We start from the raw sequence: 27,735 nt of genomic DNA, 5'->3' as shown, positions 1-27,735 counted from the left end.
GTATATTGAAAAAAATTTACTTCCTCAAATACAGTGCAAATTCACTGATTCAAATCTGACCACCAGCTTCAAGGGGGTTGAAAGCTGTGTAATTTTCAGTTCAAAGATCTGTAGACAACTTTCAGTTCTGAGCTAAATTTGTTTCGATCCCATCCACCACAGCCCAAAGCTTTAAAGTCAATGGAAACCTTTCAATTGATTTCCTTTGCTGTTAAAACTGGCAGCACGATCAATATGTCTTGAGAACTGCTGTTACTCAAACTGATGGGTTTGAAAGGGGAGGCAGGACTGGAAAATGCCCTCCTATCCTTCAGATGGGGCATTCAGCCCCATGGAAAAAAAATACATTTTAATGATTTAAATTGCATACAAACACCTACTTCAAATAAAGTATTCAGGGTACTTGATTTTAGTCTATCTGCAGGGGTAGCTCTCTAATTCCCACTCAGTAAAATAAAGCTCTCCTCATTTATTTGTAGATGTATTGGCTCTGAAGCAACATCTTATGCAAGAAAAGTGTAATTTGAATTGTGTTTTCCCCTAGTGGAGGTTGTCCTCCTGTGTCTACTCTGGATCACCTCAGTTTGCTTTACTGACAGTAAGTTTGTGCCACTTCTTTGTTTTGGCATCATACCTGCTCATGCAAACTGGCACGCACGAGAAATGCACTCCCAAAGCAGCCAAGACTCAATAACATCTTGGAGCATCAGGTCCCAAGTTGTTCCTAATGAGAGCAGTTCATGCAGTTTTGAGCAAACCTAGGACAACTTAGGAAGCAGTTCCACAATAGCAAGTTTGAAGGCACTTTTCACAGCACCTCAAACTTCAAGTTGCACCTCTTCACTCATCTTTCATTCCTGCTGTCCCTAAAAAAAATATGTAGGAAATCAGTGTCAGCTCTGTAGAAGCCTCTTGGTAGCTACAGGTAGCTCCAATTCACTCATTTGTTTTGTATCCAATTAAAATGTAATTGCTCAATGTTCCATGGCTGCTCACATGCCCATGCTGATGGGTAAAGCCCAAGTACTGAGCTTTACATCTCAGAGAGCCAAGTCTCCACTTGTAGAAGGTGCCTGGCTTTGGAAAGGGGAAGGTGGGCAGCACCGGGTGGGACTGCATCTACCAAGATTCATAGTGTGGGGGAATAGCACTAGCAAGCCATCTGCATCACCTCAAAGCCAAGCTTAATTCCTCCCAAATCCATACTCAGTTTTCAATTGTCGGCCTGTTAGTGCTGTTGCACGGAAATTCTCAGACATATAAGAAATTAAAAAGCCAAGAATTACATTTCAAAGCACTTGTACAGAAACCCAGCATGCAAAGAGCTGTCTTGGATTTTTCTGTGGTGAACTTCCTGAACCAAAGGGACTGCACCAGTGGCCAAGCACAAACCTCACCCAAAAAGGTCCCCACAGAATCTCTTCCAGGGGGTTCTGAGGTGGATATGTTGCCATCTCAACGATGAGATGTGGACATGAAGCCGCAACCAGCAGTTTACTGCCTTGAAGCTGTACTTACAAAATACCTGAAGTGGCTGGCAGCCAAGTACACATTGTGGGAAGGTGTTTTTCCTTTTAAGGCAAATCTTTTGTCAGATCTGAGCACTGGGGTTATGACCAGCTGCTGAACTGGGGTAACAAAGGGGAAAAGACACAAAGATGAGCTTTTGGCTATTGCCAGATCAAGTGATGCAGTATTAAAGATGAGCAACAGCTTTAAACTCCCGCCGTTAAGTGGAAAATGTTTTAAGCCTCATGTCTGCAAATCACTTTCTGTATTAGTATTGCCCTACCCTAACCATTAATGCCCTTCCTAAACTGCATATATTCAAAAGGCAAAATAACCTCGGTGGGAAAAGAGCAACTACATGGGAAAGAAAGCACTGAGAATACCACACATAGCCTTTAAAATGAAAACAAGTGAGGAAGAAGTTGCTTCCAAGAAAAACAAGGAATATGCAGAGTAACAGGTTAGTCTGTGTTTTGAACAATGCGTAGGAGGAGGAAGTGGAGGGAAGATGGGTATGTCATTTAAAACAAAGACTGCATATACTTCCCCCACATACTGCTCCATGATGATAGGGAAAGGAGTGCAGCACAGGCTCATTTCATAGAAAGTGGAGGGCAAAAAAAAAACCCAAACCCCTGTGAATTCTAATGTGGTCCCTTTTTTTTTCTTTTTTCTTTTTCTTTTCCTTTTTTTTTTTTTTTTTTAATTACAGGTTGCCTGGATAAAACACAGATTTGCTACAAACCCAAAGGGAAGGCTCCAATGCAGCTTCCCAGAAGAGCTGCCGCTGGGAGGGACCTCTGGAGGTCTCTGGTCCAAACCCTGCTCAAAGCAGGGCTTCAACTTTAAATTGGGATGCTCACAGCCTTGTCCAGTAGACTTACTGAAATTTGCAGGGGCAGCAATTTCACAGCCCCTCCGGACCCCTGCTCCAAAGCTGTATCACCCCCATCAAGGACACTTTTCTTACACCTGCCTGGAGCTTCCCTCTCTGCCTCCTGCCCTTTTGATGGGCATCCCTGAGGTGCCTGGCATTGCCTTGTCCATAACCCTGGTAGGTAACTGAAGACAGCAAAAAGTTCTTCTTCCTCCTACATCATGCACCCCAGTCCCTGACCATCACAGTGGCCCTTTGCTGAACCAATATGCCTCTGCCTGTATTCCACTGAGGAGCCCAGATTCGGACCCAGAACTGCATATGTGTCTCACTGGTGCTGAGCAGAGGGGGAGGATGACTTTGCTTGACCTACTGGTGATGCTCCTAATGCAGCCCAGCACAGAATTAATTTTCATTTCAATACCATTAATAGAGCACCAGCCGGGCTGTAAAGGCAAGCAAACATGACAAGTCCATCTGATTTTAATGCACACACAGTCAGTTCAGATAAAGTAACCTAAGTCTCATTCACTTTCAGCATAGGCATCCCAAGCTGCTTGAGAGAATGGGATTTTAATCACGTAGGCTGAGACAATTTTGAGCAGCGAAGCATTTATGCACCTTCAGAAACATGGATCCATGTGAACGTTTAGCTCTTCTCACAGCTCTTCAGCACAGCATATCACAGAATCATGGAAGGGTCTGGGTTGGAAGGGACACTGAAGATCACCTAGTTTGAACCCCCTGCCATGGGCAGGCACACCTTCCGCAGATTGCTTAAAGCCCCGTCCAACCTGGCCTTGAACACTGTCAGGGATGGGGCAGCCACAGGTTCTCTGGGGAATCTGTGCCAGTGTCTCATCACTCTCACAGTAAAGAATTTTTTCCTTGTATCTAATCTAAATCTGCATTCTTTTAGTTCAAAGCCATCTTCAGTTTAAAGACATCTTCGCGGCCCTCCCTTGGGCTTGCCTCAGCAGGTTCATGTCCTTCTTATGCTGGAGGCTCCGGAGCTGAACACAGTCCTGAAGGTGGGATCTCATGAGAGCAAAGGAGGAGAATCCCCTCCCTTGACCTGCTGGTCACACTGCTGCTGATGCAGCCCAGGACACGGTTGGTTTCTGGGCTTCGAGCGCTCATGTTGAGCCTCTCAGCACCCAACACCCACAAGTCCTTCTCAGGGCTGCTCTCAATCCGGTCTCTGCCACCCTGTATTTGCAAAGGTATGAGATTATCCGCTCTGAGGAGTGTCTGAGAAGTCTTGGTACTCAGGAAATACTATTCAAGCCACAGAGGCTTTGTTTTGATTGGGGTATAACCAATGAATGTTGTGTTTTGCAATACATGGGGTTATTCTTTATCTGCAAAGTAGCAAAATGCAAAAGCTTTCCCTCTGAAAAACTATGTAACACGACAGAAATGCTAACCAATACATTTCCTGAAGTCCTGAAAGTTTTGTTGCATAAAAGTTACTAAAATTTAATTAAATATAGTAAATCCTAAGAGTGTAATTCATTACCAACCCCTGTTCAGCACACTGTGAATAAAATCTACTTTAACATGCTAGTAAAGGGTATACATGTGCATTAGTCTCTCCTTAAGAGAGCTAAACCATATGAAAGCACATGGCAAGAAAGATTCTGTTTTGCAGAAAGCTGCAGAATGGGAAGAGTTATCAGTTTAAATACCAGTTCTAATCATCACACCTCTTCCAAAAAACTGTCCCTCCTGCCTTAAGAGCAAAAGAGCACGAACATCCAAATCCAGCACAATTCTTGCAACCCTCTCTGGAGCAGCAGGGTCATGGGTATCCTCTGTTAACTCAAATATAGCATGGCCCCATGCCAAGCCTGTTCCTGCGACAGCGATGTGACCTTATCCAAAGGATTTTGCTGACCACTGGAAGATTGATTTATTTAATAGTCTGTTGTACGTGGCCAGGACTAAAACAGTGCCGTTCACTTGGATAAACTGAGTGAAAAGTCACAAGATGGCTTTGCTGTGCAGTGTACATTGCTGTTACTCCTGCAGCAACCAGCCCCTCTCTGCGTGCTCAATCAGTGGCATATTGCATACAGTATTTAAATATATGTGGACTAGCAAGAAGAGCTTAAATGAACTGTAATTATCTTGAGGCTTGAGAAAGAGCATGAAAGCATACTTGAACTTCAAGCAGAGAAAAACAAATGTCCTTGAATAGAAATTATGCTTGGAGTCTACTCGGAGTCCTTCAGAAACACTGGCTGCTACTTTCAATCTCATGAAGGTGTTTTAGAGAGAGGCAAGGACTGGGAAAGATGCCATTTCAATTAAGCTGCAGCGGAACTTCCCATAAACATAAAATCCTATGTGGCTTTGCCTAGCTATGTTCTTGTGCACAAAAGTCACTAAGAAATTACTTGTTCTGATTAAAATTAATGCTTTTAGGGTAAATTCTGATGAAGAAAAACAAGAAGGCCCCTCTGTACTATTTAAAGTCGCTGAAAGCTATCAATATGTTGCAGGAAACATATAGCCAATTGTAGGTATACACATCACTAATTCTCTACCTCCACTGTCACAGAAGGTTTGCCAACAGTTTATCACCGAGTTATTTCTTCTGTTCACAGAAGGAAAACACACTACGATCTGACAATCCAGCACCCTCAGTGGTAAGAGAGTCCGCTCTTTCCCCTGTAACTCTATTCCCTTCATATAGCCACTAACCCCTTGGGTAGACCAGGTTGGACTTGTAGACCAGCACTGGGAACCTTTATTCAGCAAGAAAGTTTTAAAACTGAAGCCTGTTCTTAGTCAGCTCATTTCTGAGCCCTAATGGTGCATTAGCCCACGGGCTGCTGAAGAGGTACAATTTGTGCCCGATATAAAGCAGGCAAGTGCTCCAAACCATACAGGTCTATGGTGCCTTTCATGTTCTGGCAGAGGAGCTCAGACACTCCCTTAATGGTCATTTGATTGGAAACATGTATCATTCATTCACTTCTATGCAGGAAAGGTCTCTTTCCCCTCCTACAACAGGGCAGAGAAATATTATTTAAAAGAAGAACAGAAATTCTCCATCGAGTCTACAGAGGCAAGTCTCTGTTATCTGCTCAGATTATGTTCTTTCTGCGCCCACCTCCCCTGCAAACCCCATGAATATCTCCAGCTGTTCTCGAGCCCCAGTGCTGACATCCAACCAGCCTCGGTGAAACCACACAGACAACTCCCACTCAGGCAGATGCAGGAATCCTAAGCAAAGCTTTGAAGCGTGATTTCCCTTCTCAGCACTCCATAGGTGTCCATGGCACTGCAGAGGCCATACCCTAACGGACAGCATGTCAGAAACCCAAAACACATGGTCAGTGAAAGCGATAATGAAAAATTAGCACATGCCTCATCTGCACTTACTTCACTACCGCAGGTAAAGAATGGGCCAAGCCCAGAGGTACTGTGTATCTTCCTGAAATAACATGAGCAATTTCTTACTTTTTCTTGATCTGGAGAAAAACTTGATGCCCCCAGGAGAGGTAGACGGGTTAGAATTGGGGGAGGACTCTTTGGAGGAGGACCTGAAGATCCCACTGAAGCTCATTCGGCGTGGGGAGCGTGGGGGAGACTCCTGGTAGGGAAAGGGGAACACTGTTTTGGGTGAGCCAGGGCTATGTTTGGATCTCACAGGGGCAGAAACGGGGCTGGAAGGTCGGTTCTGGAGCCCTTTGGAGAAAAGCCCTTTGGAAGGACTGCTGGTGGAGTAGCTTTCTTCCACCTGAGGAGGAGAGAAAAGGGAAATAAAAGAAAACCACCATTAATTCAGTTCAGCTTGGGCCATCAGGATCTCTGAACCTGTCTCAACATAATCAGCTCCTGTTTATTCCTGTGTTTATTCCACAGCACTGCCTCCACTGACACTGGCACTGTGTGTACCACCTCTCTGGGATACATACTGCCCCTTGCTCTTAAAGACAGCCTGAATTTCACAAAAGAATTTCAATATGTGGTCATACATTTTATTATCACGTATAACGTAGGATTTTCTTTACTGCTTTAATTTGTCACACATCCCTCTCCCTTCTGCTAACAACTGAAAGATGACAGGCAATGAATGATCACCATTAAGGAAACACAGTGCCTCAAACTCTTCCTCTTAATTTAAGGACACTTCCACAGTACTTAAATCTCCATCTTATGATGTGGCACAGCACAATAGACAAGTCCCTAAGCACCTCACGGGTCTCTACACTGACAGCCACAACTGTGGGATTGCAACTACAGTACCAAAAAGAGAGGAGCCATTTTAGGCTGACAACATTGCTGCGAATTACCCTGCCTCGAGTTTGGGTACGACCTTTCTAATGGCTGTACCTCTTCTGGGACCTGCGCTGGCTTTTCAGCCAGTATGAATATCTGTGCACAACGCAGCGCTGCACTGCGCAGGCTCACCCAGCAAGGCAGAATAAAAACCCAGAAAAGCAAACAACAAAGAAGAAAGGAGCAAAGATTAAATTCTCCATGCATACAATTACAGAAGCTAACCCAAAACTTCTGTGGGATTCGCCTGTGTCTGGGCTACACGTAGAGTTTATTTCCTTCTGGATGCACAAGGTACTTCTGTGGGTATGAGACTGCTTTTTTAGCCGGGGGCATTTCTCATGAATGAAGGGCTCTGTTCCTGGCAAAAGGCAGCAGTGGGTTTTAGGTCTCCAGGGAAGGAATAAGCAAAGGCCACGGTGCATGTGCCCACAGGCACGCTGTGCCACTGAGTTTCAAGCCCTTTGCATGCCTGCTCCTCTCTTCCCAATTACACAACACAAAGCAGGAGATATGGATCAGACAACTTCTACCTGTGATAGATACCTCCCAGTGTGTGTCAGCCTAGTTAGGTACGGTATTGTTGCCATCGGAGTCATTATAGGGAAAACCAGCATCCTTTATTAGGATGATTTCGGTGAAAGAAGTGATGAATGAAAGCTTCTTAAGTACCTGTGCCCTCCTTTGTGTCAGTGAAGCACTTGCATATATGAACCCCGCTAAAAAAAGGTCAGCTGAGTTTAAAATACATAAGCCATTAACTCCCTTTTCTAAAGCACTTTTAGCCACAGCTCCAAAACACTTGTAGAAATACATATAGCAGCACAACAGCCAGAGACCTGTTCCCTCTGTAACACAGGACCCCGATTCTCGTAAACCTCTGTCTCCTACACATGCACTTTGGACCAGCTCTTCTTTCCTCTTGGGACAGGACAGAGCTAGAATGAGTCCCACTCCATGGGAACTGCAGAAGGGCCTGCAGGGAGTGTGGTCTCTCATTTGGGAAGGTTTCTAACCTAAAAGGCAAGTGGCACTTGGTCTGGGAGGTGGACACAAATAGCATGAACAGAGACATGCTGGCACAGCCCTTGATAGTTGATGAATTATGCTCTGTGCTCCTCTGTGGAGCACAAAAATCTCTTGCAAAAACATAACAGCTTCTTATACCTGCACACTTATTTTTGACAACATGGACAAAAATATCTCAGAAATAACCTGTCCTTTTGCAGATGTATTAGGGGTGCAGTTGCCCTCAAGGGGACAATTTTGGAAAACATTAATGAACTTTAACTGAAGCAATGGGTACTAAAAGTGTCTTGACAGTATCCGTAAGAGTAGGAAAAGTAGTGTTTCATGCTTAATGCAGTGGCCTGGGCCTCAGGTTTGTTTCCCAGCTGGCATGGATTCTGTATGCAATCTTAACCTCATTTAATATCCCTCATCTATTCTGTCATGTGGACTATATCTTCGTTATTACCAGTCTGAGTCCTCTGGCACACAAACTGTCTCCTGGTGAGTATTCATTGACACTAACAGGGTGCAATTCCTCAACTGAGACCTGGCATAATAGCCACACTATAAGTAAATTAATAAACAAATTGCATTTTTGTCATGGGTAAAATAGTGCCAAAGTGATAGCTTTTTCATAAAAGCTCATTAGCGTTATTAAAATATCACCTGTAAATCATCCAAGACTACTTATACGTTGTTCTCTTGACAACTGCATAGTCCAGGAAGCAACTAAGTAGCACAACAGCACCTCCCTTTGCACTCAAATTTAAATACGTCCGTTGCCAAATCTACTGCCATGAAGTGGGGAATAAGAATATTTTCAAGTTAATTTTAATCATAATACAAACCTGTCACTACTACTGTAATTTAAGAATGTTTCCAGGATGGGAATTTCATCATAACTCTTCCTAAAGTGACAAGCCATGACATTCGTAAAGCTAAAAAACCAATGTTATTCTGGTGCCTCCCTTAATATTTCATGCTTTCTTTTTTTTGCATGCTTTTTTTTACTATAATGACACACTGGTAGGAGCCACTGTGACAAGGCTGTGGTGTTCTCACACTCTAAAGCAATTCCAGAAATGTAAAACGTCACACAACAATTTGTCAAAAGAGTCAGTATTCCCTTGTACGCCCAAGCCCAGGCACACAAGCAAACTGTCCTCAAATTCCGAGCAGAAGCAGCGGGATGTTTTCATTTATTGCAATCAGAACCGGTTGCTTTCCCTCCATCGTGCCAGGCAGCTGAATTATTAGCTAATTGTCAGATCACCAGGGGCATGCTGCTAAATACACATGTGCATGCTACCAAATTAAAGGAAATTATTACATCGAGCTCTCCTCCAGCCGCTCCACACGTTAATTAAAGGCAGGTTACACCCACCATCAAAACAGATAAATACCTGTGATTCTGCTTGGGGAATTACAACAAGATTGCTTTCTTAGAATAGTAGTTGAGGCTAATGGATTGAGAGTTTTAAAAAATGATCAGGTGCTTCCACAAGTAAAATCATCAGCAGCAACAGTTATCACAGCATATACAAAAGTCACAGGGCGCTGTTAATTTTCATGCTTCAGCAGGAATACAGAAGAATCTCTGCTGTGGAATAACCAGTGGTGACAGAGGCAGGTTACACAGCTAGATGGATCATCAGCCTGTTCTTCATGAATTTTTGGACTCATTTCCTGAAGCTATGACAGGCAGGTAGGCAGAAAACTCCACATGTGCTTTGGAAAGACAACTATTCTTCCAGTTGAGCTGCAGCAGCAAAGAAGCATATTGCACTTTGGTTTCTCACGTTAATAACCCTTGTACATCAGTTTGTGTTGGTCTAGGAAAAGCAGTAAAGTGAGACAGGGCAGAAGTATGAAACACACCTAATAATGCACATGGTGATATGGCTTATTTGACCCTGATCGGATAATTGGCCTTTTGACGATAAGGACTCCAAACACACAATGCAAGTACAATACAAATCAATGTACAAATAAGGTCTAATAAAACAAATTGAAAATTTCCTCCAACTATGAAGACTGTTCATCTAATTAAAAACACAACCAACCACCAACAAAACATTCCCTGTGTTGGCTTTGTGCAGAGAATATAGAGGATCTTTGAGCTCTGCGCCTAACCTTAGACTCCTTACACCTTAAAACTGGTTACATTGGAGAGAAATGTCAGCTCCTGACTATACAGTCAGAAAACAGTGCAGCAGGAATAGGGCTCAATTAGCAGCCTGGTAATAGCGCCAGTGCAACCCTCAGCCTCGGGCAATGGTGCTCCCTGGTGAAGTTAAGCAACCAAGCAGAGCCCCGTGCTACATCAGAGGTGCTGTTTCTAGTCACTGATTCCACTTGCTCAAGGCTACACCAGTTACCCTGCACAGCCCTGAGTAAACATAAATGCTACACTATCAATTCTCATGCTTGGGAGCACAAAAGGATCCTCAGCCGGGGACTAGGGAAATACTCTGCTCTGTTGTATGCACCAAGTGTTCTTAGGTGGGTTTCTAAAATACATCCAGTACTGGCCACTGTTGAATGAAGTAACAAAACAAGACATGTCTTACAGTGTTTGGCAGACTTAACGTTCCATTTTTTGACTGAAATGTAGTGATAGCATGGCACTTGCTCCACACTGGGCAGCTCTGGATGATTTCAATGCAAGAAATAGCATCCTGAAAGCTGCCTCTGTCATTTCACTTGGCCGAGGGAATCTTTCTCTCTTCCTGATCCCTTCTTCCTTATTCCTAGCTACGAATATTAACGGCTCAGAGCCATCCTGTGAGGGACCAGCAAACCCACACCTTTATTTTCAAAAAACTCCTAGATGACAAATTCCCAACAAAAAGAATCACTGCCAGTCCCAGGCTACCCCATACCTGGGAATAAAACAGCAGGACAAGAGACTCAAATCATCAAGCAGTTGTCCCTATGGCTTCTTTGCTCACTCTCTGCCTGATGGGGATTTAGTCTGTGCCATAAGCATCCCCCAGGTGCCACCTGGGCTTGGAGAGAGCACAGGCCAGGGACAGTCCCAGATTGCGCATGGCCACACTGCTCTAGTAGGTGCAAGAGTTTGGCTCTGCAAAAGGACTGTGTCCAAGCCTTTCATCTCCAGGACAAGAGAATGCTCCCTGACTTCTATTATTTATTGCTTCTGTTGAAATTCCCCAAGTGAAACACCTTGCATCTTGTGCTGTCAAGAGGTACTCATCCTGAAGGCCATCCAGGTCTTCCTGTATAAGGTCCCTCCCTAATAAAAAACCACTTCTCGATGCACCCCAAGAAATATGGTTAGGATGCTTCTATTTTTTACCTCAGCTTCACTAGCAAAGACCAGTTTTGGGACTGAGCTTGGGCAAACCCCACCACTTCTGTCCCTCCACCCTGCAGTCATCCTTTCAACACCAGCCTGCCATCTTTCCCATCATTTGTTTTCTTTACCTGACTCACAATTCTTCATCTTTTACAAGAAAGATTAAAGTGCACTACATTTAATCACTACCATATGATAATCCCCACTGCAATGTGCTAAGAGACCAAACTATTCATACTTCACCACAAACTAGTCTTTTGTTGTCCACACACCATCCAACTCAGTCCTGCCTCTTCTCACTCACAGGCAGATTTATTCCCAACATTGTCATTTTCTTTCCCATGCTTTGTATTGAAAATCTGATCCCTCCATTTTACCAAATAAAATCCTCTCTAAGGCGGCATTTCTGCTCCCAACCTAGAATTTAAGGACTCCTTAACTGCAGGGAAGAGAAGCTTCCTTCCCAAAGCAATGTGCCTAGAAAAATGAACAAGCTCTGCTGAGAAGATCCTGACCATGACACAGGCAGAGGCTGTGCTGGAGGCAGGAAAGGCAGGCACTGCCTGTGTCCCTGCCACAGCACCTCTCCGCAGCCATTTCCTGTGCTCCCCTACAAGTGCCCCAACTCTCCAAGAAAGTGGTCCTTTCTTGGGCACACTGCTTTCCCTAGTGGATGCCCTCCCTGAAAAATCTCTGGCTCTGATTCAGTTGGTAATCTGAATTCAGATCAGTTTTTCAAAAGAGGCTGAAAAAATTATCTGTCGTACAAATGGGCTCAAGCTAGCCAGCCTTTCAAAATGCCTCTGAGTTTAAGTGAAAGTTATTAAATGCTGCTGATCTGAATTCCTTTATTCTCCAGCTCCAAATAGTTAAGACATATATGGAGCATTTGAGTTCTGTTTGCTTTTAAAACACTGAATTATTTGACTTTCATTTTGCCTCTTCACTTAAAAATTTTTTGAATGTCGAGTAACAGAAAAGGAATCACCTCCCACCATCCTTGACAGGGACAGCAAACACAGAGACAATACACCAGCTAGATGTCTCACTTGTTTCCTGCCCTTCCAGTGTATCTCAATAAAAAAGCCCTTTGATAAAGTTAATTGGATGATTCTGCTGGAATAAAAGAGCTCGCAGAAACACAAGAGCTGACTTCATTAGATTGAAAGGTAATGAAGGACTTATGCTCCCAGGCACCATGTGTTCACATGCACACCACTAGTTCCCTTGGTTCTGCATAAGCAGTGACAATTGAGATGACAATGTATATTACAGGATCAGAGATGTCACTTCCCGAAACTAAAGTACAAGGACACTTTCCCAAATTAAAATACAATGAGATGCATCTGGCTGCTCTGGCAGGCTCTGAGAGCTCTGCATTGCTGTACAGACAGTTGGAGTAAGGTTTCCAGCAGGAAAACCAGGGCTGCTCAGAGGCAGAAACAGGCTTCAGGAAAGGTGAAAGCAGGGCTGTCTGTCTCTCCACTTCCTAACCCTTAACTGCATTTATTTTAAAGCAGTGGATGGGAAGGAGTCATGCACATGACAGTGCAGTGGTTGTCCTATGTGCCCTTGACCTGAGGCTCGCTGCATCCACTGCACGTGCCCCATGCCAAGGCTGTGGCATCATCCAGGACATGCTCCCCGTTCTCACTGCTCATAAACAAATGGATAATTAAGAGACTGGGGAAAAAAATCACGAAGAGATTTATTATCCAGAGAAAGGGGGGCTAAAACCAACATTTTTATTTGCTTCTTCTCCATCATTCAGGGGTTGCTCACACAGCTCCCCTGAGTCACTGGACAAAACAAAAACAACGCAGGGATCAGAAGCAGGACAAAGCAATCCTTGAAGTCCTTCAATACTGGAGTCACTCCTCAGATGTTTTCTTATCCTAGTTCATCAACACTTTCCTGCATTACTGATAGTAGAACTGTGAGTCAGTGCCAAACGTAGCTGCAACAAAGCCTCTACATTTTACCCTCTTCCTTTGTTGGTGCTTCCAAAAAAACAAACTAATCCTTTAAATGCCATGTCACATCCAGAATCCATGTACAGCTCATTACCAACAGCCATTAGTAAAATCTAATTAAGTCTTTGCAAAAATAAAGTCTGCGTGATTTGCTCCTTGGTGTAACTGATCGCATTTTCATTCGGCACTGGAGAGTTTCCTGCTCAGAATGTACCACTCTCTTCCCCCTCATTTTTGTATGAACTACAAACTGTATTGGCAATTTGTCTGTATTTCTTTCAAGTCCCTGATAAAGTATGATATAGTATAGCAACAGAATGTTTTGTCTGCCTAGAAACAAAGTCTTCCACTCATGAGTCTCAATTTATTTTACCAGCCAGATTTTTTATTCATTTAATAGTCTCCGTGTTTACTCAGTATCATTCCAGCTTCTTAAATCCAAATGTCTTGTGCTACTTTTATATACATGACACCAACACTATGACATTTTCCAACCAAATTTATAATCCATTTAAACCCCCACATTTGTTGAGTAAGAACTGCTTACCATTAATTCCAATCCAAATGAGTCTATTATAAGAGCATCATTAACTATCCAATACCAGATATTTCATCATTTTGCCGAGGACAAACCTGTAAATTATCCTAACAGCAAACACTGTAAATATTAACACAGTAATTACTTCTTTTTTTGCAGTGTTTTGGAACTTCATCTCTGCTCCAAGATGCATTCAAAATCAGCACTACTCAGAGAAAGCTCTGCCAATTCATTCAAGGGTATTTTATCAGAGGTGTTTGCATTTAACTTTAAAATGTCTAGCTTTAGCACCTTCTGCTTTAAATACACTGAAGTTATTAGTAGGACAGAGTCAATACTGTCATCTAAGATAAACATCTCACCAGCTTTTTCCCCATGTAGAGAAAAAAAATTTAATGCACACTTCTTTTTTAAGCTTTGTTCTATATTCCTATGACAATTCCATTATTTCCATAAAGGAATAGATAGATATTATTCTTTGAACTTATTTTCTTCCTCCTATTCCCTCCTCCCTCTATAATTTGCTATTTGTCTCCCCATGGACAATTTTCTTGTCATTTTTTTCTCTGTAATCATTCACTATCCTGCACTTCCAGCTGAAGGCAATGGCTATCAGTCTCCTATAATTTCTATACCTTATCCTTTCACCTTATCCATCACATTTTAGATGAATGATCTGTAAGTATTCAAGGTGTTAAGACGTCTGAAATTGATAGAGCCATTTGGGTGCAGAGGGGCACTCATCCCTTACTGCTGCCTTACCACACCGTACTAGAACTACTTTCTGAATGATGCTCTGCATCACTCATGATTCTCCAGGCCTCTAAACTGCCTCTCTTCCACCATCTTTCCCCAGACTGAGGAAATCCAGTAAATCTAATTGCTTCTCCTTATACAGGAAGACCTGGTTGTCCTTGTCTATAGTGCTGCATTTAATGACCCTTTAAGGTCTCTCTGCAAGAAGGATTCAGCCATTTCTGGAGAGTGCAAGCTTTGAGCTTGGGCAATGGGCAATACAAGCTGTTTTATACAAAGCTAGCAGCACAAGTATTGAGCATTTTGTCAGGCAATAAGAAGGGCCAGAATACCTGCCACAGACACAAGAGCTACCTTTCTCCATCACTCCACCCCAAAAACTTCTACACAAGATTCTTCACAGTACTATGTTCTCCATCTTCAGCAGAGAAAGGTGAAAACTATCCCTATCCTCTTCCTGATGTCAGTCATAAAGGAAAGAAGAATACATCACTTATACTAATAGCCATATTAATGAGAAGTGATTAAGGCTCAACTTCAGGAAATGTGTGTCACATTCCCACCACTGCCAAAAAATTCATATGTGAACTTGAACAAATAATTCTGCACTTGAGTTTCCTAATTGTGTAATGAGGATTGTTGTCACAGGATAAAGTACTGAGGGTCTCTGTGGAAAATGTTAATTCAGCTTCTAAAAGCCTTTCACAAAGAACAGGAAGTTTAAATTAATGACAGATTGGAAAGATAGGCTGCGAACTACTCTCTATCTTGATCTATAGCTCAGGTGACAGAAGAGTTAAGTGCAGGAAAAGAGACATCCCTGATGAATTGCCTGTCTCCAACAAGACGGGTGAATGGAAAAGCCACACTACTGATGGAACACCGACTTTTAATATACAAGAAGTTACACACTGCACTGTGATTTCAACCTCAAACACAGAAAAAACATCTCACTTAAAAGTGAAAAGTAACTCAGGGATTTCTTTATGTAGCACCAGTAGAGACTGGCAAACTTTTAGCTAAAATTAAGCAAATACTGCAGTCTGATGCTACTCATCACTATCAGCAAAGATCCCACTTTGTTGTATATGTTGAACAGAGCTCCAAGCATAATGTTAGAAAAAACTCTGTGTCTTCCACACTCAGTCAAAAAGGTCTGTTAAAAATGCAGTTTCAGATGTTAAGTCCCAGTTGCATGGTTATTCCAAAATTAATCGCACTTCCGTAAGCAGAACTTGACTCAAGTCTAGGGATTAAAACCCTGGCATTTACTGAAGGTGCAAGAAGGGCAGCTACGGAAATGTTCTTCTAGTTCTCCCAATACAAGCACTTGTCAAAAGAGAGAACCAAGACTATTAAGAGGAAAACCAGGGGATTCATAAGTGGTGAAGTGGAAGTCATTAAACAATATGTAATACTACACGAGTGAGATAGACTGGCTTCAGTATATTTTTTTCTTTGTGACTGAGATTCATGCAGCTTTCTCAACTTTCTTTGCAAAAGGAGCTGATAAACAGAAAAATCAAGCTTTAGCTAGAAAACCCTGCCTTCTTCCAGCATGACAACCCCTTCCAAAACCATCACATTGTTCATTTTATTCAAACCCTCCAAGCAAGCACCTTTTGGCAATGCTGTATATTTCAGCTTCCCTGGCATCTACAAGAGTTCCTCTGCGTCAGTGACTCATACGTCAGTCTTAAAAGGTCCAATGCAGAAAAGAACAAGGCCAATGTTATAAAAGTATTCAGTTACTGATGGATTGCAGAAATTTTTTAAACAACTGCCCTTTGCAGTGAGGTGCAAAGGAATAGAAACTTGTGCTGTCAACAGAGCTAAGTTGTTCTGGGTGCAGATTAGCTTCACTAAGGAGATATTTATTGCTTCACCTGCCTTGAACTGTAACGGCAGACTCATTGACAAATGGCTTGTAGCAGGTTTAATCTTCACAGAGGTCCACAGCCTTGTAAATATTGTGACAAGCAAACCGGTCTGTTGTGTAGCTATGGATCAGCTTTTGGGGCTATCTACTGTTCAGAGCAGTATTTCTCTTCACAACTTGGCTGGTAGGAGGTTTATGCTTAGCAGACCAGCTTGTAATCCAAGGCCTTCTGAAAGTAATGAGGCCAGGACCTGAAGATGACAGATCCCACCCACAGTTCTTATTTTCTTTTAACGTTGTGTAGGCGCCTTATAACTGTCCCTAGTGTCATCCATTGAATAGACTTAACTGATCATTTTAAGCAAGCAAGCTCTGTGAATCTATTGGTTTAATGTAATATCAGGACATCAGAAAACACAAACCATACCATTGCCTCCAGAAGGATAATCTTGAGTTAATCCCACAATGAGGAGGTATCTTTCCCCCTTGTTTATGGGAAGACCCTACTGCTGTAGCTTCAGCAAATGAAGGCAGCTCATTTTGCCGGTGCCAAGGACAGCAAATTCAAGGACAGTGAACAGTTAAAACCTTTGTAGCCAGAGAGCAAACATCAGGGGGCAATTCCAGGAAAACATACCGACAGCCACAGGCACCTATTTGGGCACTGTATTTCTGTAGCAGCACCAGAAATTTTGTTAGCTAACTATATTCCTGAGAATGCAGTTAAGCGATATCACTTCACTGAATTACAACAGTGTTACACACAACATCTGAAGCATTTGAGACAATACCACTGTAGGCTAACACTGTTTCCAGGTTACACTGCATAAGCACTGTCATGATAAGGTCTGCAAAAGTCACTGTGTTTGCTTTAGTGCATCACTCTGGTACGGTGAGAAAGATTTAAAACCCCAGACTTTTTTAAGGCTAATAACTGGTGTTTACCACCAAAGGACTCAACCACCTGTCCTGGGTTCAGCAGTAGTAGTCATTTTTTCTCCTTCTTAGTAGCTGGTGCAACGCTGTGTTTTTGACTTTCAGCCTGGGAACAGCTCTGATAACACTGATGTTTTTAGTTGCTGCTCAGTAATGTTTAGTCTGACCAAGGACTTTGTGAGTCTCATGCTCTGCCAGGGAGAAGGGGAAGCCAAGAGGAAGCAGAGACAGGACACCTGACCCAAACTGACCGAAGGGGTATTCCATACCACAGCATGTCATGCCCAGCATATAAACTGGGGGTAGTTACCTGGAAGGGATAGATTGCTGCTTGAGTCGGGCTGGGTTTTGGTCAGTGGGTGATGAGTGGTTGTATTCTCTTCCCTGGTCATTCCCCTTATCATTATTATTATTGGTGGTAGCAGCAGTGATTTGTGTTATACCTTAGTTACTGGACCGTTCTGATGTCAACCCATGGGAGTTACATTCTTTCGATTCTCCTGCCCATCCCTCCGGGAGCCGGTGGGGAGGTGGGGGGTGAAAAGTGGGGGGAGTGAGAGAGCAGCTGTGTGGTTCTGATTTACAGCTGGGCTTAAACCACGAGACCACCACAGCAAAAGTGAAACTTTGGAAATATCCTACCTTGCGAGAAGCATTTTTGTCTGCGCTCTCCACATCACCGTCCAAGAATGGCATGGCAAATGAGCTGAGATCCTGCCAGGACAGAGAAGAAAAAATTATGTCCTATATTAATGTTTCCTCCCTTCAGAGCATCCCATGACTGTAACCCATGGTTTTATTAGAGAAGTGCCCACTACTTTACCCATAGCAATTGCTGGAAAGCAACAACACAGGCTCTGATCATTCTCCTTAGCTGTGAAACCAACGGCAGCTCTAAGTTCCAAGTGTATAAGGAGCCCTTAGTAGAGCTTGCATTATACCACCGTGGAAAACGACCTGCATAGCCAAAGTCAGGAGTCCTATGCTAAAATTTTCAAGGGGAGGTACCCAAATCCCACAGAAAAATTTATAGGAAATTATAGTTTAAATACAACCACTTGCTCAACAAATGGCCTATCTTGTCTTGAGTGGGGTGTATCATCTCAGTATAGAGTATTTATGACAATAAACAAAACCTGAATAAGAATATGTTGATGCTCATACATATAAGAATATGTATGATGACACATACAACAGAGGTGGAGAAAATTGTGCCACAGTGCTCAGGGAGGAAATAAGCAATTCACTTGCACAAATGAGAGGAGCACCCAACTCTCCATGACTAAAGACAATAAAATCGTAAGAAAAGCATACATGCTCATCTTTAATTAACAAAAAAACCAAACTGCAATTATATTCTACCTCCTGCCATCTGTTCTGTTTATGCTATTTCATGTTCCAGCCATGGGGATTTTAGAGCTCCTTCCTACATGCATAAGGAAATTATGTTAGTGTCAAGTTCAGCATCTGTTTGATCAAAAAAATAGATAAGAGTAATTCTCCGATCAAAAGCATGAGGTTGTGTAATGAGGCTGTGCACTGAAAACTGAATTTTGGATCCTATATCTTGGTTTAAATGTCAGGAATACCTCCCCAACGCAGAACCTCCCAGATGTGAGGCATCACCCTTTCCATGTAATGATTCAGTGCTGCTCTACTACCACATCTGCATCCCATTTAAAATAGCTCAAAACATAAATAAATACCAATTTCACATAAACCTAATTTGAGATTAAATAGAGCTTAATTAAAAATTAGCACTGTCCGGGTAGTCTACAGGGCTTGCTTGCCTTCAGAATTCAGAGCAGCCACAGGTCTAATCACTTCACATTGTGTAATCATGCTAAATCCAAAATATGCTCAAAAATGTGTGTAACTCAGACATAATCCTTACAAGTGTTTGAAAAATATTCTGGTTACATAAGAAACAACAAAAATAAGGAACAAAATATTGAATTACTGGAACTGAAGCACATGGGAGCAATTCATGCCAAGTTGGAAAGAAAGAAAAAAAAGAAAAAAGAGGCAGCAGCCAGGCTTGGCTAAGCTGGCCCCCAATCATTCGGCCACAAACCAAAGTATTCATGAGAAATTAGCATGCTTCTGGCTCCATCTATGCACATTCAATGGGAACTATCTACAAAGGCCCAAACTACAAAGCACCAACCCAACTATACAATGTCATCCTCATCACCATGCTTTGACATCTGTGCTTCACATCAACTTCATTTGCAAATAAAAACATAAGGAAGCATCTCAAAACCAAAAGAAGAGGAAATCTGTTTGGTTTAGATTTTCATTGTTCTCAAGATTTGACAAAGGCTTGCACTAGGCCCCACAGGACCTTCAAGAAAAGCTTCTGTGTCAATTTGCTTATTCTTAATTATGAACAAATTATAATTAGTTAAGCAACTATAATTAGTTAAGATTAAAATGACTTACGTAGTCCACATAAAAATTGTTCAGCCATAAATGGCATTTATAAACACAGTTGATACATGGATTATCATTATTATTATTATTCCTACTTCATATGTTACTGCAGGACTTAAGTAAAGAATCTCTGTGAAGAAGTTTAAAAGCCTAATGGAAAGTTACACAAAAACATATCCCCTCATGTTTACTTTAATTTAGCCAGAGAATTTACCAACATTTTCCTCTACCCATCTTCAGTAGTGCAGAAACTGGAATCTGATGTGTGCTAAGTCATTTTCCATGGAAATAACCTCTTTTGAGCTCCACGTATTAGCATCCTGATATTACTGCTTGGCGTAATCCACAGGGAGAAAACCTGCTGGAGACTGGATGGAAGGAACTGGCTTTAAAGGAACACACACCTAGTAATCAGGATTGAAAAAGCTGTTCAGAGAATGTGAAACAGGTAGGAATGAAACTGTAACCTCTTTGGGGGGGGGCAGAAACCATCAAAACCAGGAGGAGGTAGGTAGATAGATAAAACTATTTTTTCTAGGAGCTAAATTTCACTTCCCGGTTATAATTCCAAGCTTAAAAACGTCTATGTATTAAGTCCTAAAGTCTAAAATTATCACAGAACCCAGCTGATGACTCTATTCTAGTTCTTAACTCTCCGATATCATGAAGGTATGCTAACTTCATCTGTCTTTACAAGCAGAACAGATCTCTATTTGTAAGCAGAAATAAGCAGAGCTAGACCTTTCTGGGCAGCACGAGACCCTTCTTTGTTAATACAGGGCTGGAGAACTTTTCAAACAGGATACTAATTGCACTCTTAGTCCTGTGATAAAAGCTGTTAAGTGTAGCTGCTACCTAACAATTTCATCTTTCATGTCTTCATAGGATTCTACATGGGAAGGCATCCATTTACAGAAGGTAAAAAAATACATGTATCAAATGCCAGGATGCAAACTCTGCTCTCTCAATTCCAACCTGTTGGGTAAGCAAGGAAATACGAGATGCTCATTTTCTCTTTGCATGTATCTCTACAGAACACAGGCTGGATATCTATTTCTTTGTGTTCCCTCTTCATCCACGTGATGGAAGAAATGATGACAAAGTAACTCTTAAAAAAAAAAAACAAACAAAAAAACCTGCTCCAAAAGAGTTGCAAAACACCACAGTACTCTTGACAGGCCAATGGTGCAGCTTTGGCCCTTGTCACATATCTGACTGCTCTGATCTTATGCCAACAGATACACACTGAAGGCTTGCTCTGCCACTAACCTGGGATTGAAACCGTTCCTAGACAGCTGTCTTGTTTTCCAGCTCTGCCTTACTGCACTTGGAATAAGTGCCCTGTAAAATCACATGGTTCTGGAAAGACGCGTAGAAAATTTCCGCCAAAAGCATATAGTGATGTCTTTGTACGCGGAAGAGTCCTTCTCATTTGAGACTGCAGAGCTCTGGCTAAAGAACAAATGACATCACTCCCTATATCCATCAGCCCTGCATTATATCCTGGGACAGACAACTTCTGTAGAGACCACAGTCTATGATCATCTCCATAAGGGAGCAAAGGCCACCAGAGACTTCAGCTCTGGTGCTGCTAGCCTAGAGTTAAGAGTATGAGAAGTCCGTTTTGCAAAGTTCTGTTAGCTTTCCTGCCATGCTCCTGTTCCTCTGTCAGTCCTTTACATCGCTCAGCACCATCTGACAGCCAGACATCACTCCTGCCATGCCCGATTAGGAAATATGACCTCTTGAACAGTTTAGATTTATTTTACAGCCACAAAGCCACTTCAGATATTTGATATGAATCCACTTTTATTTACAAGTGGTTGTCGTGGCAGCTCCTGTTATATTCACTGGATATGGCCCCAGGGATATCAAATCCTTCCGGAGGACGGCAGAGCTGTGACACAGCAAAGCCCCAGCTCAGTGCTCCTGCTACCGGCCAGGCTCTTTCCCAGGAAGGGCTATCTCCCGCAACACCTACTCAACAGGCAATTTTCCAGGACTTTTCTTATTGGTTGCACAGGAGGCTAACAGATCTTAAAAAGCAACTAAACTGACATTATTGGTTTTAACAGGCTTGTCTGCTGTTTGGTTTTGGCAGGGTGTAAGTCAGGATAATTCTGTCTGCAAGTGCCCTTACCTTCTCTATCACTTCTTTCCTTATTTCCTCTGGGAGGAAACAGATATCAGGAAGGCTACAGATTATTCACACTAATTTCTCCTCCAAAGGTAAGACTAACTCTAAGGAGTCTGGGTCACCCATACATCTAAAGGGTGGTCCTTCCTCATTTCAGCTCTTTTACTTTAAACAGCCCTCGCATAAGAACACTTCTGATTATGTGAAAAGAAGGAAGAATAAATTTTTTGTTCTTTGACGTCCTGGGAAAACAAAGAACCTTTTCTCAGAACTGTTTTGGAGAATAGCAAGGAAAACCACATTTTAGGATACAGAAAGCAAATACATTGGCTGGCATAGCATAGCCGAATAGCAACAGGAGCAAGATCTGGTTAGCCAAGCCATTTTTTCACCTTTTCCAGCCAGTTTCACTGTTTCTTTCCTTACTGGGAAGGATTCCTGCCAAAAAGGCTTGCCCAGACATGCTGGTCTGGACACCGCTGCAGTTGGAGACCTTGGTGTCAGAGGAGGGCTTCCAGCAATTCTATTGCAGAGGCTGCAAGCTTAAATACCAAACCACTGAAGCCTTCAATCCAGTAAACAACACAGAATAAACAGGATTCTTTTCTTATTATTGTTTTGTTTCAAGGCTACTTTGGCAGCCAGGCTGATAAAGCTTCTCCGCAATGGCTGAAGCCAAGGAGCCAGCAAGGCACCCTGGGATATGCTACGACTGACAGGTCAGAGACCAAATTCCAAGGTATTCTAGGGGGAAGTGTGACCTTTTTATGGCCCTGCTCATCAGTGGACCAAAATTTCAGGGCTGGGTATCAAAAGAATGTTTCACAAACACCTCCCTGCTACCATCCTTCGCAACTGTCCCTTCAAAGGAAAGGCATGGCCATAAGCAACACGGTCATGTGAAATCTGTGCTCATGGTGGTGGGTCTATGCCCCACGAACACGGTCAACTCTTTGACCATGTTTCAGGGGTGACTCAGGTCAGAATATCTTCACGGTAGCCCCATAGCCTACCTCTGCTGAAAGGCTGGGTTCCCCAGCTATAAGCAACTTCAGAGTCCTAGCGTAGGCAGCATCACACAGTGCTAACTACTGATGGTGTCACCTAGAAACATTATTTTTCTGCTTCACTGTGTTCTATATATGTGCTAGGATTGCACCAAATTTAAGGCTGTGAAATGCCTGCCAGACATTACAGTTTCTTTTTACAACACAACTCAAGCAGGAGGTGACGCTTTACTAAGACAGCTTTTCAATATGGGGAGACAGCTCTTCTAATACAATAAACAAAGAAAACAAGATACAAAGAAATCAAGCTGAGTGCTGACAACAGCCCTAGTCTCACAAAAAATTGCTAAAAGCTTCACTCCTCAGCATCCCACCTTAACAGAGCTCTTTGGGGTCTCCTCCTCTGCTGATGTTACTGAGCTATGAGCCCTTCAACCATCCTACCAAGGACAAAAAAAAGCCAGGATTTTTATTAACATTGGCTGTGAATGATTTCTTTCATCTCAGACTGCAGAGCAGCAGATTTTTTTTATATCAACCTTGGATTCGTACCTATTACAAGCCTATGTAAAACTCTGAATAGCAAATATACTACATATGCTAATGGCCTGTGAACAGAATCCAAAGTCTGAACTCTGTGGAACAGGGGACAAAGCTTTGTAGCTCTGACTGAATAGAAAATTTTCTTTCTTTTTGAGAACAATCCTATCTAGGAGCCTTGGGGAATTTATATCAAACCACTCAATTATTGCACAAGGAAAGATTCAACACTGATACACAAAGGAATTTCTGCCCTTTTGTTTATGTTGTTCAGATATACTAGTCATAGTATAGTATAATAAGACTTGCTAACATTGCTTTATTCCTTTAGGAGTAGATTGTTCACTGCTTTGCTTTTCTCCCTCCCCCATGCCATCTAGACTGCAGCATGTGTTTTGGAGACAGATATATAAGTCGTACTGTGAGACTGAGGATGCTGGTGACTAAGTCTCAGTATGACTCAATGGGAGTGGGCAGTAACAGATGTACAAAGCTGGGTTAGATTCATGCAAGCCAGCTTTGTACTTCACAAAGCTATTGCAATTTATTTATTTGACTTTACTTTTAAGGCTGTTCATATTAAAGAAGAATAATTGATTGGGTCTGGAGAGTTTGAGAGGGTAGAAATGAGATATTCAGAGACTTGATTTTGTCTGCATCATGAAGATGCCAGAGGCAGCATGGTCCAGGAGTCACCCAGGTGGCTGTGCAGGACCGGTCTGTGTGCACTTCAATGTCAAGATGGATACAGCATCACATTTGATATAACAGGTGGTGAATCACCCTAAACGATGTGCCTGGAAGAAATGGGAAATTTTCAGTCCCAAAGAGGTGTAATATAAAAGACTAGGGAGTAATGGCTGGCTGAAATCTAACCCAGATCTCAGCATGTGAAAATCCCCACCCACCTGGTGATTATTCAATGTCCTATATCAAAAAACAATACATGAAAAGTTTATATGAAACTTTGCATAAGAAAACCAGACTACGTGTAATTTACAGATGTTTCTTTCAGCTGTAACAAGGAAACAGGCAAAGTACTAAAGAGCTACTGAAGCCATTTCTCCGTTGTTCTCACCCATAGAGCACCTGGCTTGGATTGCCACCACTTGGTCAGAAAGAGCTGCTAAAACTAAGAATTTCAAGGGGATGGGCAGAGCCAGGAAACTAGGAAGTCCTTGATATTTCCCAGTAAATAATTGTCTTCCAAGCTGTTCTTCCCAAGTTATCATGATGATGGGATCCAGGCAGCCTCTTGCACACCATTCTTCATCTCTAACCCTTCTGACTGCCCCTGACAGGCATTTATCTCCAGCAGTCTAGAGAAAATTCACCTTCTGAGGCTGTAGATAAGGTTCATCAACAAAAACTGCCAAGCTGTGGATTGTTTTTTGGTTTGTTCTCAATCTCAGACTTAAACCACTAGAACACATTCCTACACTGTTCATGGAAAATATAGAATTTTCTTTCAAGCCTCGTGCTCTCCTGCCAGGAAACACCATCGTATCTTCTTGGTGATTCAGCCTTTGCAGATGAGCTGTGCACAGATAGTTTGGGGTGGGATGCAATCAGTTCTGCCTGGAGCCCCATAATGCCCATATTGTCCCGAGAGCTCAGGGCTGTATGGGAATGCTGTGATGAAGGGTACTGCTCTCCACTTCATCAATGAGTCACGAACCATCACGAGGGCTCTCTGACAAAGCCTGAATACGATCCCCACGTACACGACAGCCTGGTTTGTCAGCTCCTTCACACCACAAACCACACAGCACGGTGACTGGCAGCATGTTTGTTACAACGGCAGATGGACAACCTAGCAAATGTGTAAATAGCAAAATGCCATTAAAACAAAAAAAGAGAGAGAGAAAGCGAGAGAACAGCAGAGAAAGCAAGTCAGGGAGGAAAACAAAATTTCAGTATTCCCCGTGACACCACAATCCACATACAAACTCAACATTAAGTGCTATTCCTGCCTGCTCTGCTGAAGAAAACTTTTCTCTGGTGAGTCGTTTCCTCCAAGAAGCACCCGAAGTTAAGAAACACAGGGTGAAAGCAGAAGATAACATACCTCAGACCTGGAAAATGTGGTCAGATGAGTGATGAGGAAATTAAGAGACAATCAAAGACACGACTCTAGAGAAGGACTGCAGGAGACTGGAAATGCTACCTTCAGATGGCACATACTCTGCGCCAACAGAATTGCTTTCCAATACTTACATAGTTGCCTTACATAAACAAGACACAGGATCCTAATGTATTTGGAGAGAAATGCACGCATTTGCTATAAAACATAACTTCAGCCACAGTGAAATAGCAGAACCCCAGGGAACAAAAGATGATTTTGCCATAATGTAACAAAAACACTTGAGTCACTGCAGCATGGGGGAAATCTGAAGGGGATTCAAAGAAGGATCATCATGAGGCTTTCTAAATCATCTCTACACTTCAGCTACTTTAAAGTCACTGTGTTTTGCATTTCTTTTGTTTTTCCCCACTCTCCATAGGCCAGACCTCTTTGAAAACCATTTCCTCAGAGAAGAGCAAAACAAAACAAAATCAGAACTGATTTTGACTCCATGGCCTCATGTGAGGATTTGCAGGGTTCTCCTTTGTGTTTGGATGACTAAAAAAGGTGAAATTCACACCGGGCAGAACATCTCTGCTATAAATAGTTGAACTGCAACTATTTTTTCCAGTTCAGTGCATTTAGGAAGAGAGCTGCCTATTGCCTCCTCTTTACATTCTTGTCAGTTAACAAGCGTGAATAATCTTAACAATTAGAAGAAAGCTCATAGCTGCAAAGCCAGGCAAGTGAGGGATCCACTATGATCAAGTAGTGCCTCAAAAAAAAAAAACCAAAAAAAAAACCCCAAAAACCCAAAAACCAAACAAACCCAAAAACATAAGAAACTAAGAGAAAATCGGGCAAGGAAAAGAAGAGGATGGCCCTGTGCTTGGTGTGCTGAAAACCTGAGTGGGAAGTCAAAGGGGACAACACGTGTAGCCTATGACAAGAGAAAATTCCACTCTTGATGCTTTCCTACCACATTTTCCTACATCACTTGCAGCTGCAGAGAACAATTTCATGTCTACAAAGTTTAGAGTCACTCCGCATAGCTTTTCTCAGTTTTAGCACCACAGGTAAAGGAGACCAAGACATACAATGGGCTTTATTTCTTAGGCTAAACAATTTTTTTTTACTTTAACCAAAAGAATGGGTGTCTTCATTCTTCACCTTCCAAACTCCGTATTTGAAGGTATATTCTGCTGAAGCTGGCAACATAATAAGGCCTCAAGGACAGAAGCTCTAATTCTCAGATAATCCAGAAAATGTCACAGTCATAGTACAGTACTCTGCCCTAAATTCATCTTGCACATCCTTCAGGTCCCAAGGGTGGATTTGAGCCGAGAGATACTGAGATCTGGTATCGTTATTATTTTTTCCAGTTAGTGGTGCCATGCAATACTAATAAATTACATTACATAATTCAGCCTGTGGGAATCCAAATTGCTTTACAAACCACATATCCAGTCCAGAATAGCTTCATGGATGCACCTGAGTGATGAGACTTTCTCTGGTTGCCCTGGCTTTCTGGTATACCTCTGGGAAGGCATCAAGGATAGGATATCTTCTCACTTAACTTCAACCATCCAAACCACTACTGATCTACCCCACACTTTTTGTCCAGCCTAGAGAGGAGGGAAAAGCCAGCATGTCGAATGGGCAATTTGCTCCCATTCCCCTGGTATGGGAACAGCTAGACAACTTGCATAAACTGTGGTTGATTCATCATAGGATTAATGAATCCTGCCTCTTACCTCTCCCTCTTTGCTGCCTATAAAGTGGGAATAAAATCACTTATTTTCCTTCTTTAGTTTAATTTAGAAAGCAAGCTATCCCAACAAGGGATTGCTACTTACTATTGGCATGTCTACCCGGCAATCACAAGTGTGGTTTACACCAGCTCCACACAGCACTGTTAAAAGTGTAGCCATGACAACACATGGGTTAGCGTAGGCTGCAAAACCCCCATGGGAGGCTGAGTAAATACTCCAGCAATTTAGCTCACTCCTCGCTTCCACCGGCTGTCAGAACTCAGCCGGGCTAATTTAAGCCCAGCTTCAATCATGTCTTTGCTTGCAGTCTAGACACATCATAGGCATACATACAATGGGCAGCGCAATGAGGTCCTAAGTTCTGTTGGCATTTCCAAGTGTTACTAAGATGTGCATTTTCTTTACACAGCTTTGGCTGCTGTGTATAAAGCAGGGTTAACTCTTTGACTGGGAGAGCATTAACTGGAGTGAAGAAGCCACTGTGTCCAACTGAAACAACTAGAATTTAAATTTTAAGATAACAGGCTAGCAATAAAACCTCTGAGAAAATCATGTTTCTTAAGAGAAATTGGCACAATCTAAGTGAAATGTGGAAGGGATAGTGTGCCTTGCGCTTCTACCTTGCACCAAGCGTGACCACTCGGTGTGGTCTTCTCACACCAACCCTGAACACTTGTTAAGGCTGTCTCAAGA

At 42.5% G+C, this 27,735-nt stretch overlaps 1 protein-coding gene across 6 annotated transcripts in view; it reads right to left on the bottom strand.

The window, feature by feature from the left end:
• The window catches only part of PRKAG2 (protein kinase AMP-activated non-catalytic subunit gamma 2), a 218,313-nt gene that overhangs the window by 135,946 nt on the left and 54,632 nt on the right, over window positions 1–27,735 (bottom strand). For 3 of the 6 annotated variants that reach the window (XM_057416532.1, XM_057416536.1, XM_057416533.1), the window contains exons 2-3: window positions 17,731–17,802; window positions 5,855–6,134 (exon numbers count right to left, since the gene is read on the bottom strand). In XM_057416532.1, coding sequence (XP_057272515.1) covers window positions 5,855–6,134; window positions 17,731–17,802 — 352 coding nt within the window. Of the gene's footprint in view, window positions 1–5,776; window positions 6,135–17,730; window positions 17,803–27,735 lie in introns of those variants that run through there. The other 3 variants (XM_057416534.1, XM_057416535.1, XM_057416538.1) reach the window with 2 other exon arrangements.

This window comes from Pezoporus wallicus, unplaced genomic scaffold (genome assembly GCF_028554395.1).
Source record: "Pezoporus wallicus isolate ANWC-B61680 ecotype Strahan unplaced genomic scaffold, APGP_CSIRO_Pwel_v1 contig_3847, whole genome shotgun sequence".
Classification (NCBI taxonomy): Eukaryota; Metazoa; Chordata; class Aves; order Psittaciformes; family Psittacidae; genus Pezoporus; species Pezoporus wallicus.
This window is presented reverse-complemented; position numbering and strand designations above follow the sequence as displayed.